Here is a 16,790-nt window from a genome sequence, read left to right as displayed (position 1 = left end):
TAAGTTGATACTACATTTCAAATGGCAGTAGCTGCATGAAGCATTTGGGAATAATCCCATTTATTTTATTTGCTTTGAAAAACTATGTAAAGGCTATTGATTTAACATGTCCAAATTTGTGTTTAGTTTTCCAGTGAGTTACAGCAGTGTTTACAGCACACATCAAAAATGCATGAGTATTTGGCTTTACTTCAAGATATGAAGCCCCCGTTAGACAACCAGGAGTCTCTGGATAATAATCTGGAAACATTGAGGAACCAACTTAAACAGTTAGAGGTGAGAACTGTCTGCTGCCTATTATGAATGGTAGTCAGCTGGTGTTAATTTGGAAAAAATAAGGATTGTGTTTATTTTATTTATTATATTCTAAATATGTAATATGCTACATATGCTATTACATATACAATAATAGTTATATTTGTGTTTCTCACTGAATAGTTCTGGGATATATATTTTTTGCAGACATTTGAATTAGGATTGGCTCCAATTGCTGTTATTTTAAGAAAAGACATGAAGTTGGCAGAAGAGTTTTTAAACTCCCTTCCCAGTGACTTCCCCAGAGAACAGCTTGAGGAATTGAGTCTAGGCCACCAAAGTTTGCAGACTGCTTTCTCTTCCCTCAGCAGTGTGTCTTCAGAAAGGATGAAACGTGTCATGCTCGCGATTGACTCTGAAATGGTAGGCATTGAAACTGTTCACGCTGAGTCAGAATTTGAGTCTTGAAGAGAATTTTGATTGTTTGAAAATTTAGTCATAAGATGAAGTCTTTTATTTTCATACTATTAGCCCTTGAAACAGAACCATTTTTTGTAGGAATTCAAAATTTGGGGATTGACAGAAATGAACACGCTATTTTATTTTCTAGTCTAAACTAGCAGTTTCCCATGAAGAGTTTCTGCAAAAACTTGAGTTGTTCTCACATTGGATATCAGAGAAGAACAAATCTGTGAAGGATAATGAGATTGTGAATGTTCAAGAAACTGAACATGTGAAGAAAAGTTTGCAACTTCTCAAGGCAAGTATCAAAATAAATGAGATGAAGTGCATTGAAAAACCTCCATATTAAAAAATTTCTTTTAATGTTTATTTTTGAGAGAGAGAGAGAGACACAGAGTGTGAGTGGGGGAGGGGCAGAGAGAGAGGGAGACACAGAATCTGAAGCAGGCTCCAGGCTCTGAGCTGTCAGCACAGAGCCCCACATGAGCTCACAAACTGTGAGATCATGACCTGATCTGAGGTCAGATGTTCAACCAACTGAGCCACCCAGACACCCCCCTTTTTAAAAAAATTTTTTTTCTAAAACCTTCTGGGTTTAAGATAATAAATGTGTAGGGGCACCTGGGTGGCTCAGTCAGTTGAGCATCCAACTCTGCATTTTGACTCAGGTCATGATCTTACAGTTTGTGAGTTCGAGCCCTGTGTCGGCCTCTGCACTGACAGTGTGGAGCCTGCTTGGGATTCTCTCTCTCCCTCTCTCTGCTCCTCCTCCCCCCACCCCTCAAAATAAGTAAATAAACATTAAAAAACTTAAAAAATAAATAAAATAACAAATGTGTAGAACAAAACATGACTGCTAAATCTAAAATGATTATTTCCTTTCTTTGTCTCTAGAAGATGTTTGTGTCACACACGTTTATGGTTATAGACACAACTATAAAATAATCACAACTTTGTGGATGTCTTTCTGATGCTGTTTCAACTGCCTTATCACTCTCTTCCCACCACTTACATCTTGAAATTTGTATTTATTTATTAGTCACATAAATACATAATAGTTAAATTATTCTTATAAATACATCATAGTTAAGTAGTATTTATGTACTGGTCACTTTTGTCATGGCTTTTTTTTCTCCCCAAGTTCTTAATTTGAATGGCATCCCTCATGAATGATGCTTAGGCTCCTGGCCCGTGAGTCAGAAAACTGAAATTCTAACTCATTGAATTTATGTTTCAAATTCCCCATTGGCTTTTTTATGAGCAACGATAAATACATGGATATTGTAAATATTAGCAAGTGATATTTTAATGTTGATTTCCCCCTTTAACGTGCCATGTATATGTAAGTTAGGTCTTTGTTTTTTGTTGAGTTACATTTTAAATGTAATGTGGCAGGCAAGATTAAAATGTTCTTACAGGTGTTGTCTTTCCATGTAATATTAATTACCATAGTATTGAGATAATTTTATCATTGCTGTCTGTTACTAGGTGATGAATAGATTTTTGACTAAACAAATCATGAAAAATGTCAATAAAACCTTCAGTCCATGATATAAGAAACATATTTTAAAAATATTATTGATGTAAACTTTATATTATGGCTTAGCTCCCTTTTATACCTTGTACTGTTTTGTTCACAGAATGTGTTAAAAGACCTTGGACCTACCAAAGTGCAGCTGGAGACCACAGCTTTTGATGTACAGTTCTTCATTTCGGAATATGCACAAGACCTGTCTCCCAACCAAAGCAAACAACTGCTGAGGCTGTTAAATACAACTCAGAAGTGTTTTCTTGATGTACAGGAATCAGTAACTACCCAGGTGGAACGTTTAGAGACTCAGTTACAGCTAGAACAAGATCTTGATGATCAGAAGGTTTGCCTTTCTTTGTCGAGTTGGCATTCTTTGTTTTTAGTTCTTCCGTGCGAAACCTGTAATGAGGATACCTAAGGATCATGGTGTAATATGCAAGATTTTCTGGAAAGGCAGTTAATGGAGAGGGTTAATGTAGAGATCCTGGAGTATACAACAATATTGTTTTCCATAATACTGCTATAGTTAATTTTGATTTTTTGTGACTCCTTGAAACTACTGTTTTCAAGTGGGAGTCTTGATTTTTTTTTTCCGTGTAGTAGGAAATATGGAAGTACTCAGAAATTTCGATAAATTGATGAACATATGGATAAAGAAGGTTACGGTGTCTTCTTCCTTTGGGAGGCAGTGTGGCACAGCAGTGCAAAGTGTGGGCTGTGGAGCCAGACCCCTTAGTGCGTCCCAGCTGCACCCAGACCGGTGTGATCTAGGGCAACCCGCTCAACCACCATTTTCTCAGTGATAAACTGGAAATAATCACTGTGCTTACCTGGGTAGGATTGTGAGCATCGATAAAAGAATGAATATAAAATACTTAGTGCTTGCCTGGTATGTGTTAGGCTCCTAGGAAACATGATCAGTGGCTATCAGATGAATAACTAGTATATGAGTAATAGGAAAGTGAAAAATGCAAGTAAATTCATCTCTTAGTTTAGTGGATTATATTAGAATACTACATCTAATAACAATAATGAGCAAATGGGTGGGAATGGAATTAGGCATAGTGGTTAAGTAAAAATATTGCATGCAAATGCTTTTATTATTTCTTGAAGCGCCTAGGTTTTGTCTCTAGCATGATAACCTATATACACATATTAAGTATGTTCACAGACAAATCACAACTAACTTCTGTTTTGATATCCTTTTGCAGAATTAATTGTGTGTATCGCAGGTTTCAAGAGCTTAAGAAAATGGAATGTTTCTTCCTGTCGGTCAGAGGTTCCATCTCTTACACATATGCATGGCCAGTATTCTGCTGAGCAGTTTCATCCACACATCTCCTCCTTTGTATATGGGACATGCTTTCACTTTCTGTGTCACCTTGCTCAGTTTGTTACCCCACTGCTATCATGTTTACAGCATACTCAGAAAATCTTGCAAGATATGTTCTGATTTTTCTATTAGAACTTGCAAAGTGTATTCTAATTAGGAGTAATCACAGTAGTTCATGTGCACACATTTAAGATGCTTTGATTTTGCCCCGCTTTAGATCGTGGCAGAGCGTCAGCAGGAGTACAAAGAGAAACTCCAAGGGATATGTGATCTCCTCACCCAAACTGAAAACCGCCTGATCGGTCACCAAGAAGCTTTTGTGATTGGAGATGGAACGGTCGAGTTGAAGGAGTACCAGTCCAAGCAGGAGGTAAAATTTGGTTTTGCATCAGCAGGTCTATGTTGCTTTTAAGTTTGATTGCTATTATTACCAAATCGTTTTAGCTTTTCTGAGCCAAGACATACTTAGATGGCTGCAGGCTTGAGCTTTAAACTTTATACTAAGAGTTACATTTCCATTTCAAGAAAGCCAGGTAATTTTCTTGACTGGTTTTGGTGAGATACTCAGGGAAGGAGATACAAAAGGAGGTTGCTAATGGAAATACCTTGTGTGAGGAGTTAAAACTTGGATCTATTTAAGCCCAGCTCATTCACTTGCACATCAGGTGAAATAGCCATTTATTTGGGCTCGTTCTCTTTCTTAACGCCTTCTTATTCCTTTTCTCTTTCTCTACAATTTGTTCCTTTTCAGTGAACAAACAAACAGTGATGGCAGGTAAAGATATAATTTATATTGGTATCAGGAGAAAGAACACTCTCATTGTAACTAGTTAGCTCTTGGTTCAAATCCCAGACTCTTCCACACTGTTAGCTTTATAACCAAATCTGTTCGAGCCTCAGTTTCTTCATCGGTCACACTTCATTGATTTTAAGAGTTAAGTAAATACTGTGTGTTAATTAAGTGACTAGCACAGTTAATATCACATAGTATTGGCTTAATAACTAGTATCTCTTTCAGTTCAAATGCTTCTGTTTTTGCAAGTTTTATTTATTTATTTTGAAAGAGAGAGAGAGCATGAGCAGGGGAGGGGCACAGAGAGGGAGAGAGAATCCCAAGCAGGCTCCATTCTGTCAGTGTGGAGCCTGATACAGGGCTTGAACTCCCAACCCATGAGATCGTGATCAAATACTTCTTAGAATAATTTGATGAGGCTGAAATTAAAAATATGAAAAAATACTATGAAAGTTCAAACGGTGTAATATGAAGAACGAAAATGCAAAGTAAAGGAGGAAGAGAAGAATAAAAATTCCATAAAGAAATCTAGACTGAGAGGAGCTGTAACAGCTGGGGCAAAGAAGCAAACATTGCATTTTAGAGAGCTTTGGGGTTTAGAACTTAATGTTAGTTCACTGGGAGAACTACTTTGTTTTTATCCTGAGTAGAGATATATATTAAAATAAATGTAGGGGCGCCTGGGTGGCTCAGTCGTCTGACTCTTGATTTCGGCTCAGGTCATGCTCTCACGGTTCGTGAGTTTGAGCCCCACGTTGGGCTCAGTGCTGACAGTGTGGAGCCTGCTTGGGATTCTCTCTCTGCCTCTCTCTCTGCTCCTCCCTGGCTCAGGCATGCATGTGTGCGGGCACTCCCTCTCTTACTCACTGAAAAATAAATAAACTTAAAAAAAATGTTTAGAAATTGAATAATATTACCATGTATTTAAAAGCTCTTATAAATGTGCTCACATGATGTAAGAATACCTGGTGTGTGCAAATTTGTATAGATTATATTATTCATTATTTTTAGTGTTTTATAAACCATATCCCTTTGTGAAATATGAAAATCTGACAACTTTCTTTAATGCGGTTTGAGATTTCGAATTATGTTAAATATTGTGATTTAAGTAACCGGTTCAAATCGACTATATTTTGTCAAACTCTGTATGCTAGATTCTCCTTGCTCACACCCTCTTTTGGAATTACAACTCTGGAAGAATTAAATAGGTAATCATTTAATAAGATTTTTTTTTTTTTTTGTTTTGTGTTATAAGGAATTACAGAAAGATATGCAAGGAAGTGCACAGGCTTTGGCAGAAATAGTGAAAAATACAGAGAACTTCTTGAAAGAGAATGGTGAAAAGCTGTCACAAGAAGATAAGGCTTTGATTGAGCAGAAACTTAATGAAGCCAAGTTAAAGTGTGAACAGCTTAATCTAAAGGCAGAACAGTCAAAAAAGGAGCTGGATAAAGTTGTGACAACAGCAATCAAAGAAGAAACTGAAAAGGTCTTTATTCAAATATATGGTACACTGTTGCTTTGTTGAAAACGATTAGTGTAACAGCCACTTGAATTTTTAAGTGTTCCCAGGCAGCAGTAAGCAATGCTGAGCACCAGAGACTAGAATTCTGGGTTTCCAGTTATGTAATTGACCAAATACTACAGAAGCTTAAAGAATTGGCTTTGTTTAACTTTTAAAAAAAAATTTAAGTGGGATTCTAAGACTTTCTGCTTGGGAAATACATGAGGACTTATCAATTATAGTTAAAATTTTTAAGGACAGTGGAAACTTCCAAGTAATTGCTGTTGCTCTAAGGTTTAATTTCACTGCATTCAGTTTTCAGTGTGTGTCAGCTTTTAGTATCCCCACTCTAAAGTTAAATGATCTTAAAACTAGTGCCTCAGCCTGCATTCAGAATACCTACTGTGAACTTTCTCTGCCCAGGTTGCAGCTGTGAAGCAGCTGGAAGAGAGCAAAACCAAAATAGAAAACCTTTTAGACTGGCTGTCAAATGTGGACAAAGATTCAGAAAGGGCAGGGATGAGACAGAGACAGGTAATTGAACAGAACGGGACTCATTTTCAAGAAGGTGATGGCAAGTCAGCGATTGGAGAAGAGGATGAAGTTAATGGTAACTTGTTGGAAACTGATGTTGATGGACAAGTTGGAACCACTGAGGAGAATCTGAACCAGCAATACCAGAAAGTTAAGGTTGGTTATTTTAAACATAGAGATATTGTCAAATTCTGTTTTTCAGGTCGGTTAAAGAGAGGAGCACCTGAGTTATCTTTCAAAGCCTTAATGACCAGGGCATCTGGGTGGTTCAGTCAGTTAAGCGTCTGACTTTTTTTTGTTTTGTTTTGTTTTAATGTTTATTTATTTTTGACAGAGACCGAGCATGAGTGGGGGAGGGGCTGAGAGAGAGGGAGACACAGAATCTGAAGCAGGCTCCAGGCTCCCAGCTGTCAGCACAGAGCCCGACGCAGGGCTTGAATCCACGAAGCACGACATCATGACCTGAGCCGAAGTTGGATGCTCAACCCACTGAGCCAAGGCACCCGAAGCGTCTGACTCTTGATTTCAGCTCAGGGCATGACCTCAGTTAGTGAGATCAAGCCCCACATCGGGCTCTGCACTGATAGCGTGGAGCCTGCTTAGGATTCTCTCTCCCTCTCTTTCTGCCCCTCCCACTACCCTGCTCTCATGTTCATTCTCTCTCTCAAAATAAATAAACATTAAAAAAACCTTAATGACCATTAAGAGTAAAGTCCCATTTTCTAGGTTCATCATGTCAAATGTAAGTTACTGTGAGAATTCTAAGTAACTCAAAAACAATGAGAAATCATTAGCTATGGCATTCTTCTAAGTGAAGTGACTTCTAAGGAATTGATAGAAGTAATAATAAGCTGATACTTATAGAGCAGTTATGGTGGGCCAAGTACTCTTCTTAGCTCTTTCCATCTCAACACATTTAGTCCACCCAGCTCCCTCTGAGGCTACATCCTACTCGTGATTCACAGGTAGGGAGACTGTAACTTTACAGAAGAAGTCACTTGCCCAAGTTTATATATCTAGTGAGGGCTGGAGTTTGGATTTAAAACTAGGCCATGAGCTCAGTTGCTGTGCTAAGTTCTACTCCATATTTGCAGACCAGCTCACTGTGCACTCTTGAGCTCTCTCACGTTCTCCCTGAGCCTTGGCTCATCTCTATAGTCAAGGGCATTGCTGAGAAGAGGAATGAAAAGCCTTTTAAAAATTTGTGGTGTGAGTGCGAATTGAAGTGAACAGTAATGCTACCACAGAACCAAAGGCAGCTTTGGAAAAACCTTTTTCACAGCGTCACACAATTGATCATTTTATTTCTGCATTTGGGTTTTGTAGTCAGATGACTGAACTTTGAGGCACTTTTGCAGTTTTGTGTGTTTTCCTCCATGTCCTAGTCTTTGTAGTCTTTGGAATAGAATGCTGTCTGGGAGGTTTTTATATTACAGGAAATCTAAGTTAAACCAGAAGAAAAGTGGAAGTATTTATTATATTTATGGTTTCTGGGGGCTCTTACAGAACCTTGCTATAATTATTTCTTTTTTTTTTTTTAACATTTATTTATTTTTGAGACAGAGAGAGACAGAGCATGAACGGGGGAGGGTCAGAGAGAGAGGGAGACACAGAATCTGAAACAGGCTCCAGGCTCTGAGCTGTCAGCACAGAGCCCGACGCGGGGCTCGAACCCACGGACCGTGAGATCATGACCTGAGCCGAAGTCGGCCGCTTAACCGACTGAGCCACCCAGGCGCCCCTATAATTATTTCTTAAAATGAAAAACTTAATGAATTCATTTAGGAATGCCTTATGAGTCCATTACATAACAGTCAGGAAAGGTTAGTAACTTGACACAAGGAGTGAAAAATATGGGTGGGGGGATTGAGACATAAAGATGTTTCACTGCATGAGGTTTGCCTTCTGATCTTTTTGCTTCTAAGAATACGGACTCTGAAAGTGCTGTAGGAATTCCTGATGTCCTGGCAGAGTGGAGAGAGAGCCCCAGTGCCTGTTTCTAGCTCTTTCTAGTTGTGCCACATGTCCTCAGCCATGGCATTTCTTCCTTCAACCCGAGTTGCCTCACCTTAAGAGGAAGGGGATGGATCAGAAATTTCTAAGGTGTTCTGTATGTCTAACTTACTATGTTCAGAAGACCCACTGGAGAATAGTATGTGGTTCCATTTCAAATGCCAAAGACACAGTCTGTGGGAGAAATGTTCTTCAGACACAAATATTTATCTTGTGCCCACAGTGTGGCAGGCGTTGTTACGGATAGTGAGAATACAAATAGTTCGCTGCTGACTAGTGGGGGATCAGACTTGAAAGTGAACAGTTGCCCTACAGCGGTGCTTCTTGGTCCTGTCTACTTCATAGCATATAGTTATTCTTAGTTAGCCCTTGTTGCCAACACTGCTCTAGGTGCTTGGGATTCCCCAGTGAGCAAATGAAATTCCCTGTCATGGTGTTTGCATACTAGGAGAGTGAGGATGATAGGTCAGACAACAAATACCTAAATGTTACGCGATATGGGATGTTAGAAAGTGGTGAGGTTTTGCTGAGTTGGGTACAGGTGGGTGAGCGTGGGGTTGGGAGCCACTCTTCAGCATTAAATAGGATCATCTGAGTAGGCTGCATGAGAGGATGAGATCTGTGTGAAGACATAGAGAGGACATGTCAGAGGGGAAGGGGGTTGCGAGGCAGATACCTGCGGGAAGAACCATTTGGTGAGAACAGCCAGAGGAAAAGGTCCTAACGTGCCTAACAAGGTGAGGGAAGAGGTAGTATTTGAGAGACTGGCGTGCCTCAAGTAGGGTGGGAGACAGCCAAGCAGTAAAGGAGCTCGGCGTTAATGTTACCAGGCCCTTTGACTCCCTGTAAACCATTATGAGAAATGTGGAAAATGATCCAAAAGGATTCTTCTCCTATTTGCCACATTTATATGGCATATTGCGGGGAATGGAAGAAGCTGCTATGGCTGGAGAGAAAGGGACTCCAGTGTATTTTAACTGGTACGTGCCAGGCTCGTCAGCAGGTATTCTACACGTGTGACCTCATGTACTCCTTTCAGCAAACCCATGACGTGCAGGGGTAATTGTCTCCATTCTCCCCATGCAGGAAGCTGAGGGCCAGAGAAGCAAAGTAGCTCCAGCATTCTCTTTGATCCTATTGGGCTCCTCTGAATGCGTATTGTTCTCGCTTAATTGTTGTCATGGGATTTTTATAGCTTTAAAAGGAACAAATTCTCTTTTTCCTATGTATGTGTCTTTTCAGGATCATTTCTTAATTAAAATATTGTATTTATCTGCTCAGTGATTAGCTGAAGACATTAGCAGTCCCTTTAAGGTGATTGTGAGGAAGCAGTGAGTAAATTGAGATCATACTGTAGATGTTTGTTTTAGACGTGGAAGAGAAATTCATAACATTTTTTCCAAACTTCTCAAAAACAGTACTTGTCCTATGTGATCATCTAAGTACTTTCTAGAGAAGATTGGGAAACCTCCTCAGAAGTAAGGTTAGGGTGGTCAGAGCATGCTCTTCTGAAATGCACCAGTACACGGGACACACTGTGCACCTTGACAAGGTTAATGAGAAGCAAGTCTGTCAGTCCTGGGCTCCTGATACCTCAGTGTCACCCCATCGCCGCTCTGACCTTACGGCTGATTTGTTTTCACGCAGGCCCAACATGAGAAGATCGTCTCTCAGCACCAAGCAGTCCTCATGGCCACTCAGTCTGCACAAGCCTTGCTTGAGAAACAGGGTCACTATCTCTCTCCTGAGGAAAAAGAGAAACTGCAGAAGAACATGAAGGAACTGAAAACACATTATGAGACCGCACTGGCCGAGTCGGAGAAGAAAATGAAATTAACGCATTCTCTGCAGGAAGAATTAGAAAAGTTCGATGCAGATTATAGCGAGTTTGAACACTGGCTGCAGCAGTCAGAACAAGAATTGGAAAACCTGGAAGCAGGTGCTGACGACCTCAGTGGTTTAATGACCAAACTGAAACGGCAGAAGAGTTTCTCAGAAGACGTCATTTCTCACAAAGGGGACTTGAGGTACATCACAATTTCTGGAAACAGAGTGTTAGAAGCGGCCAAATCTTGCAGCAGGAGAAGTGGCAGTAGCAAGGCTGACCAGGACAATATCGATACTTCTGCAACCCACAGAGAAGTCCAGAGCAAATTGGATCATGCTACCGATCGCTTCAGGTCTCTCTATTCGAAGGTAATTTCATTTTTAAGGGAAGATCAGACTATGACTAGAGTTTTCACCCTGTCCCTCTTAACTTTTGTTTTGGAATTAGAGGCGAGAAATCTAAGAACTGAAGCAGAGGAAATAAGGTGGTTTCATCCTCATTCCGTCTTTCTTATGCATGTGCTTTACTTCTGCAAACGTGTTTAAAGGTTAGGAGCCTAAAGTTATACCTAGTTAGTGTTTTGAGATGCATTTTCCAGGCAGCCTGAACTCTAGAATGCCAGCATCCGATTTGACCACCAGGTGGCGTATATGTTTTGGTTCTGAGCCCAAAGCGTGGCTTGCTAATTTGCTTGCTAATTTGCATCCTCTCAGGCTTGGGAGGTGACGTTTCATCTCGGATAATTCCCTTCACATATATGACTCTTGTTTGTTTTGCAGATATCTTTGATCAGTGCACTATTTTAATACTTAATGGCTAACAGACTGTTTCAGCTTCTTCTTGTGGACAAGCAGAAGAGTTCTGTTTTAAAACAAAACAATACGAAGAACATTTCCCTGTTTACAGTATAAGCTGAACACACTGGCCAAGTTGCACAGATGGTTTGAAGAGCATCATTGATTATTGGCCTTTGCTTCATTCTGATCTAGATTATTTGCCCTCCTTGTGCAACATCAGTCTTGTGTAACATATGAGTGATTTATTATAAGCACTTTGAAAACCTTTCCATCAAATACATGGCTGTACACACGGTGGATAAAACTTCTTGGGAATGTGCCCTGGTAGATTAGTCTCCTCTGGTGATTGATTCCTAAATCCTTTGTTCTGGGGTAAGACCCAGATCTTGTAAATATGTTTTTGAATTGGTATAAATCTAGAACTACCTCTTTGTTTTTATTGTTACTCTTTGAAGATGCTTCTGCATGTAAAAGAGAAAATCTTAGTCCTGTAGGTTTCACTAACTTTGGCTGAAGGCTGATGTTTTCCAGGTTGCATTACTCATAGGTCCTAAGGTTTTTAATACATGCGAAGATAGTGGGATTTTAATCCCCCACGCTTTTTTTCTTCTGATTTTTTTTTTTTTTTTTTTTTTAGTGCAATGTCCTCGGGAATAATCTTAAAGACTTGGTGGATAAATATCAACACTATGAAGATGCCTCATGTGGACTTCTTTCTGGGCTTCAGGCCTGTGAGGTCACAGCAAGCAAACACTTATCTGAACCTATTGCTGTGGACCCTAAAAATCTGCAAAGGCAATTAGAAGAGACCAAGGTAAGAGCTAGAGCAAGAAAGAAAGAGAAAAGTGAGAGATCAACCCTTCTGTCATCTTACTGAAAGCCATCCGTCTCCCCACACTTGTGTGATGGTTTCACGTAGGAAAGGAGAATAAAGTATGGGAAAAGTACTTGTCTTTCTAAAGGGAGGTGCAACTCTAATTCACCATCCAGTTCAGTTCTCTTTCTAATAAGATTGTTTTTTCCACTGTTGTTTAACTGTTGGATGTTGCTGTTATGGCTGACATCCCACTGCTCCCTCCTCCCTAAAGAAAAACCACTATTGCCCTGGCCACTTACTTATCTCTACACTTCTTTATTTTGTTCATTGCAATTAAGTTCCATGAAGGTAGGTGTGTTTTCCTCCATTTTGCTCACTGCTACCTCCCCAGCACCTAGAAGAGTACATGGCCCAAAGTGGGTACTCAGTAAATACTTGTTCAAGAATGAACAGGTGAAAAGGAAGAATGGATGTCACTGTCCCATCTGGGGTCTGAGGGCCAGGATTGGTGTTCCTATTGAGTATCGCTGTAATTCTTAGAGACATAAACTTCAGTTATTACCTAGCACAGTTCTCAAAAAGTCTACCTGCTCTTCAAAAAATGCAGGCTTGGTGTCAGACTGAATAATTGAAATCTCAGAATACCCACAATGGAAGAGTATCTTCAATTTAATCCATATATATTTTATTTTTCAAAAAAAAATAAGTTTATTTATTTATTTTGAGAAAGAGAAAGAGTGCACAAACAAGGGAGGGAGAGAGAGAGAATCCCAAACAGGCTTCTTGCTGTCAGCACAGAGCCCAAAATGGAACTTGAACTCACGAACTGGGAGATCACGACCTGGGCTGACATCAAGAGCTGGAGGCTCAACCGACTGAGCACTTGTGCAACCGAAAGCCTATTTTAAAATCTTAATGTAGTGAGATAACTTTTGAAGTGTTTTACTGCTGTTCCATGTGACTGATAATTTTGAATTTGAAAGTTTCATTTCATAAATCTGTTCTGTCTTTTCTTTTAGCAGGTGGGTAGCAGTCACTTATTGCTGCTGTAGCTAGAAAGTAAACGCAGTATTGCCAGTGAAACAACTACAGTTCAGAGTTTAGTTGCCTCTGTTAGTTACAGAATCAAAAAATCATTATTATTGTGCTATTACAAGGAAAACAGGTACTGTAATGTTAGTTACTGCCTGAGACTGGCAGCTTCTGCCTGGAGGTCATACCAGAGTGAAATGTGGCAGGTTAAGGCCAAGGCAGAGAGATGGGGATGGGAAGCACGGGATGAAAGGAGGGAGGTGAGGTGCCCGGAGGAGAGGAGAGGGGAGGGCGCTGCTTCTGTCTTTACTCAGGGTCACATTAGGCACCCGGGAGAGGTCCAGTTCCAGGTCAGAATCCTGCAGTGGTGCTGCCTCCCAGGGGTTGTTTCCTTCCTCTAGATGTGCATTATCAGTCCTGGACCTCTTTGCTTTTACCCTTTCTTTTTTTCTTTCCCACAAGCACTGGAACAAATCTGCCTTAAGTTTTCAGGTCACACTTGATTACGTGTCAAAGGACAGTATGGCTCAGTGGGTTGAGCATCTGACTTCAACTTACGTCATGATCTCACAGTTCATGAGGTCAAGTCCCACATCGGGCTCTGTGCTAATAGCTCAGAGCCTGGAGCCTGCTTCGGATTCTGTGTCTCCCTCTTTCTGCCCCTCCCCTGCTCATGCTCTCTCAAAATGAAATAAAACATTAAAAAAAAGTTAGGTGCTTTTAGTATAGGAAAGTATATAAAATACAACACATTTCAAGTTAGGTCTCTATCAGGAAACTGATTACATACTATATGAAAGTAATTTTTTTATAACTGGAGCAAAAAGAGAAAGAAAAACCCCAAAGAATGCTATGGCTTTTAAGTTAAACAGATACATGGATTAATTCTAAAACAGGAGAACTTACTTGGTATGTGCTGTGGAAGAAGATTCTTTCAGTCACAAGGCAGCCAAAGAAATAGTAAAGAGGAGAGCAATGTCTCAAAGGAGGATAAATTCTAATTAAGCCACAGCATAATTTAAAAAATTAAATGTGCAATTGAAGTTGTTCTTGGCATACGTTCATATTTTCCTCACAGATGATCTCAGCATGTAGCAAGGATAAATTTTTATGAGGGTTGGGTAGTCTCCATTTCTTTCATTTTTATTAACATGTAAAATTATTTTTCTTTAACAGTAATATAAACACATAAGACTACCACATTTTGTTTTGTCTACATTTGCAATGCTAACATATTCTATTGGGCAGATAATGTGATTTGGGGGTACCCAAGTCGGTTCATGTGAAATAATTCTCCCAATAGCACATTGTCATTATCATTATTATTCAAATGACTGTTAGCTGAGTTGTCTGCACTCTGATACCACTGAGCTATAATGACCTCCTCAGGATCGGCTTCCAGGAAAATCCATGGACCAAACAAAATTTTTGTCCCATCTGAGGCACAGAAAGACAGGATTTGGGGACCAGCTGAGAGGCCTGGGTTTGGGAGCAGGTGTGGAGCTAGGTCATGCTGCCTGGCAGTATCCACCCTGTAGCCTTGCCTTGATCTCAGGGATAGTGTCAAGTCAGGAATCTTCTATGAGTTGGACAAGTGCCCTTTACAGATTTCACGCTTCTCTGGTCCAGGCAAGGGGCCCAAGGTCATAATCTTTCAGTATTTCCGGTCATAGATGCTCTTTCATGTTTTAATGTCATTGAGATCCTTTATAAACTACATATGGTACCCTTTTGACTATTTTAATTTGCAGTTTTATCCTAAAGTAGTATTGTAAACCACTGCTATCACCAAATTATAACCCAATACATGTTGGGAATTAAAAACTGTTGACTCTCTTAAACATAATTATGCAGAGAAAAGACGTGGGATGTTTTGAAAAGGAGAGGGGAAGAAAAAAAATGCTTCTTTTGTAATCCATTTCTAAGTTTTAGGATGTTTAGTAGGGCCATCTTTGGTATTGGATGTTTTTGTAGAACTTTGGCATATATTTTTTTGGTGGACATTTATGTGCTAGGCCCACGGTAAGATTTTGTGAAGACACAGATGTTGAAACCCTGATTCTCCCCTTGGAGAACGCACATTCTAAAAACATCTGTTTTTGGAGGTATCCATAACCTTATTCCATCTCTTAAATAAGCATGCAATGCAAGTAAGCTGTGTCTTAGATTTCAGTCTGGTTCTAGGTAAAGTTCCTGTCTTGAGGAATTTTTTATACCTTCTATAACTAAACATCTGGAAGAATTTCCTTAGACAGACCCACTCTAACACAGGTTCTTTGGCTTCTTGGGACAACGTCAGGATCTGGTATACAGATCACAAATCACATGTTGGCCACAGCTTAGTGGGCCTTTTGACATATATGTACTGCCCATATGTCATTTAAGTTTTCTTGAATATAAAAATTAGTGGAGGAAATAGTTGTGATTGGCTATAGGCATTTGCTTTAGTCTGAAATGAAGGCTGAAACAGAAGAGGATCTTTCTGGATCTTATACTTGATATTTTTATTTATTTTCATTCATTTACTTATTCTAGAAATGTTATATGCCAGACATTGTGTAGGCAGTGATAAAAGGAAGCTGAATGGAATGAATTCCTAGTTTTCAAGGAAGTTACAGTTTAAAAGAAGAGACAAACCCAGTAATATTCACAGGGCATTTATGGGAGAACCTGCAGGGAGTACTTAGAACTAGGGCTGAAGAGAAAGTTAGGAGGGTTACCAGCTGACTATGAAAGGGTGAATAAGAGGCCAGGCTCAGGATAACAGGGTTGCATGAGAAGGTTAGTATGTAGAGATGTTAAACATTGGGTCCGGCTTGAGCAAAATAGCTGTGTTGTTGGACATTTCTGGAACAGGAGGTGGAAGATATTGAAGATAGAATTAAGGAATAGATTTCATTGGACCTTTTAGAGTATACTCAAGTCTGTCTTTTTTATGAAGGCACTGGGAAGCTACTGAAAGATTTTAAAGAGAGGAGTGATCTAGTCAGTATATATTTTAGATAGAACACATTGGGGAGGCTATATCAGGGAAGAGACTGGAGACAGGGAGCACAGTTAGGATGCTTTTTTGAGTTGAGTGAGAGATTATCCTGCAGTGATCCAGAAATACAGAACAGAGGTCTGATTAAAGAAAAAACAGAAACACCGTTAAGCAGGTAAAATTGTCAGGGCCTGGTGGTGGATTTGCATGTGGAAAGGAGGGTTGAGGGAGAGTCTAGGAAGAGCCTCAGAGTTACTACTTGGATCACCTGATGCAACACCAGGAGAAGTGCAGGTGTAGGGGATGAGATGATGAGTTCAGATTTAGTGTTTTGAGTCTGTGGTGACTGTTTACACCCAGATGGAAACGATCAAGAGCCAGTTGGAAACCTGGGCCCACGGCCAGGGATGAGTTCATCTACAGTTGGACATAGGGGAATTTGAATTTGAAATCCGAATGTGAGACTGGAAGAGGACCTTGAGTAGCTTCAGTGAAATGAAAGCCAAGCATGGGGCCCATGTGGACAGTGGCCCATTTGGACACAGCTACGTCAGAGGGGTTAGGAATGCCGGGCCAAACTTCTGGAAGACTTATCTGTGGTTCTTGCCTCTACTTCTCTCTTTGTCCTAGCTGTTGAGCTGCATCTGCTTAGAGAAATGGGGGCTTCTCTTCAGATTCAAGGTTATAGTATCCTTTCTAAAGCAGATGACATTAATAACATTTTCCACTTTCTGTCTTCCTGTAACCTTTGGGGACAGAATTGTTTCAGGCCGATTTCCATCTCCTTGATGATAGGTTTTTTTGTGTTTGTTTTTTTCCCTTCTAATCACTTACGTAGAACTCTCTGTGATTCCTTATGGCCTTCTTCTCCGGTGTTTTCCTGCTTTCTTCTCTAGCAGTCTCACCAT

At 40.0% G+C, this 16,790-nt stretch overlaps 1 protein-coding gene and 1 long non-coding RNA gene across 23 annotated transcripts in view; one reads left to right on the top strand and one right to left on the bottom strand.

The window, feature by feature from the left end:
* Positions 1-16,790, top strand: part of DST (dystonin) — a 493,789-nt gene that overhangs the window by 357,245 nt on the left and 119,754 nt on the right. For 14 of the 22 annotated variants that reach the window (XM_049652833.1, XM_049652831.1, XM_049652828.1 and 11 more), the window contains 9 exons: positions 127-276; positions 463-678; positions 866-1,015; positions 2,358-2,591; positions 3,799-3,951; positions 5,630-5,863; positions 6,302-6,568; positions 10,073-10,621; positions 11,688-11,864. In XM_049652833.1, coding sequence (XP_049508790.1) covers positions 127-276; positions 463-678; positions 866-1,015; positions 2,358-2,591; positions 3,799-3,951; positions 5,630-5,863; positions 6,302-6,568; positions 10,073-10,621; positions 11,688-11,864 — 2,130 coding nt within the window. The remainder of the gene's footprint in view (positions 1-126; positions 277-462; positions 679-865; positions 1,016-2,357; positions 2,592-3,798; positions 3,952-5,629; positions 5,864-6,301; positions 6,569-10,072; positions 10,622-11,687; positions 11,865-16,790) is intronic. The other 8 variants (XM_049652843.1, XM_049652842.1, XM_049652841.1 and 5 more) reach the window with 1 other exon arrangement.
* Positions 1-16,790, bottom strand: part of LOC125937918 (uncharacterized) — a 35,803-nt gene that overhangs the window by 9,533 nt on the left and 9,480 nt on the right. The gene's annotated exons all lie outside the window — the stretch shown is intronic.

Source organism: Panthera uncia, assembly GCF_023721935.1.
Source record: "Panthera uncia isolate 11264 chromosome B2 unlocalized genomic scaffold, Puncia_PCG_1.0 HiC_scaffold_24, whole genome shotgun sequence".
NCBI lineage: Eukaryota > Metazoa > Chordata > Mammalia > Carnivora > Felidae > Panthera > Panthera uncia.
The sequence above is the reverse complement of the archived record's forward strand: the minus strand, read 5'-3'. Positions and strand labels throughout refer to the sequence as shown.